This window comes from Polyodon spathula, chromosome 9 (genome assembly GCF_017654505.1).
Source record: "Polyodon spathula isolate WHYD16114869_AA chromosome 9, ASM1765450v1, whole genome shotgun sequence".
NCBI classification, from domain to species: domain Eukaryota; kingdom Metazoa; phylum Chordata; class Actinopteri; order Acipenseriformes; family Polyodontidae; genus Polyodon; species Polyodon spathula.
Genome location: NC_054542.1, coordinates 37,754,602 through 37,755,718, shown reverse-complemented (window position 1 = coordinate 37,755,718; position 1,117 = coordinate 37,754,602). Strand labels below are relative to the sequence as shown.

At 51.8% G+C, this 1,117-nt stretch overlaps 1 protein-coding gene across 1 annotated transcript; it reads right to left on the bottom strand.

The window, feature by feature from the left end:
• Nucleotides 1-472: 472 nt before the first annotated feature.
• LOC121321089 (zinc finger protein 75D-like) lies at nt 473-883 on the bottom strand. The gene has a single exon (XM_041259998.1). It carries the CDS (start codon nt 881-883, stop codon nt 473-475), a length of 411 nt encoding a protein of 136 aa, XP_041115932.1.
• Nucleotides 884-1,117: the final 234 nt, after the last annotated feature.

Sequence of the window (1,117 nt, the reverse complement as noted above, 5' to 3'; positions counted from 1 at the left end):
GCAGGGGTGGGACTTGGCAGTATTTAAGCAGTTGGTTTTGCCATTCGCGCTCTCTGGGCTGAACTGAAAACACATGCTGTGCTTGCTTTGTTGCTTTCATTCACTGCTGTTATTCACAGAAGCTTGAAAATCTTGGACACTGTTGGATTACCGGAGTGAGGAACCGAGGACTGGCCATTAATCTGTGAAAGGGAGCTAAGAAGCGGTGAGAGAAAACCCACCGCAGTACCACAACGAAACCCAGTGCTTCCTTTGTTGTTATTTATTTTGTAACTGTGACATTTTTTTGTTTACTCTTTTTATTTCAAACCTGAGTTTACCATTGCTGGTATTCCAGGTGGTTTTCTTGTTTATTTTTTGCAATACTGGACTGTTCTATTTTTATTGTTTTTGTAAAATAAAACCCTGCCCTGATACCATTGATGATACAGGGCTCTAAGGACTAATCTCCATTTCCGGCTCCTGTGTGCTGTCATTTCTGGTCCAACACCTCCAGGAACTGGTCGACCACCACAGACTCCATGATTTGTTGGGTGGTCCGTTCAGTGGGACGCAGCCAGCGGGTCAGATGGTCCCAGAGTTGCTGGGCCATGATGCGAGGCCGGGTTCCCTCCAGCCGCTTGTAACTCCGGAAACGCCGGCAATGCGTCTCCGGGGTGATATTAAGGCGCCGGAAGGTAGCTGTCTTCACCTGGGAGTAATCTTCCGCCGCCACGTTGCTCAGAGCCTGGTATGCTGCCTGCGCTTCACCAGTTAGACAGGGGGCTAGTTGGGCTGCCCAACATCCGGCTGGCCACCCTGACACTGTAGCCATCCGCTCAAATGTGGTCAGGAAGGCCTCCGGGTCATCTTCTGGGGTCTTTTGCAGACGGATTTTGGGCATTGGCAGCACTGGTCCAGCTGCTGCGACCGGGACCTAAGCTTGGGCTTGGGCCACTACCAGGTTCTGAATGGCCAGACACATGGCCGCCATCTTGTCAGCCATCGCAGTCATGTGGGCTGTACGCTCAGCATCCCTCTGAGCATCCCGTTCTTCCCAACGCCACTCTATACCATCATGGTGTCTCTCCTGATCCTCCAGAACGGCTTGCAGCTTGTGCCGGTCCATGCTCATCCC

Coding starts and splice junctions, on each gene's coding strand:
- LOC121321089 (XM_041259998.1), bottom strand. CDS start 883: ATGCCCAAAATCCGTCTGCAAAAGACCCCAGAAGATGACCCGGAGGCC.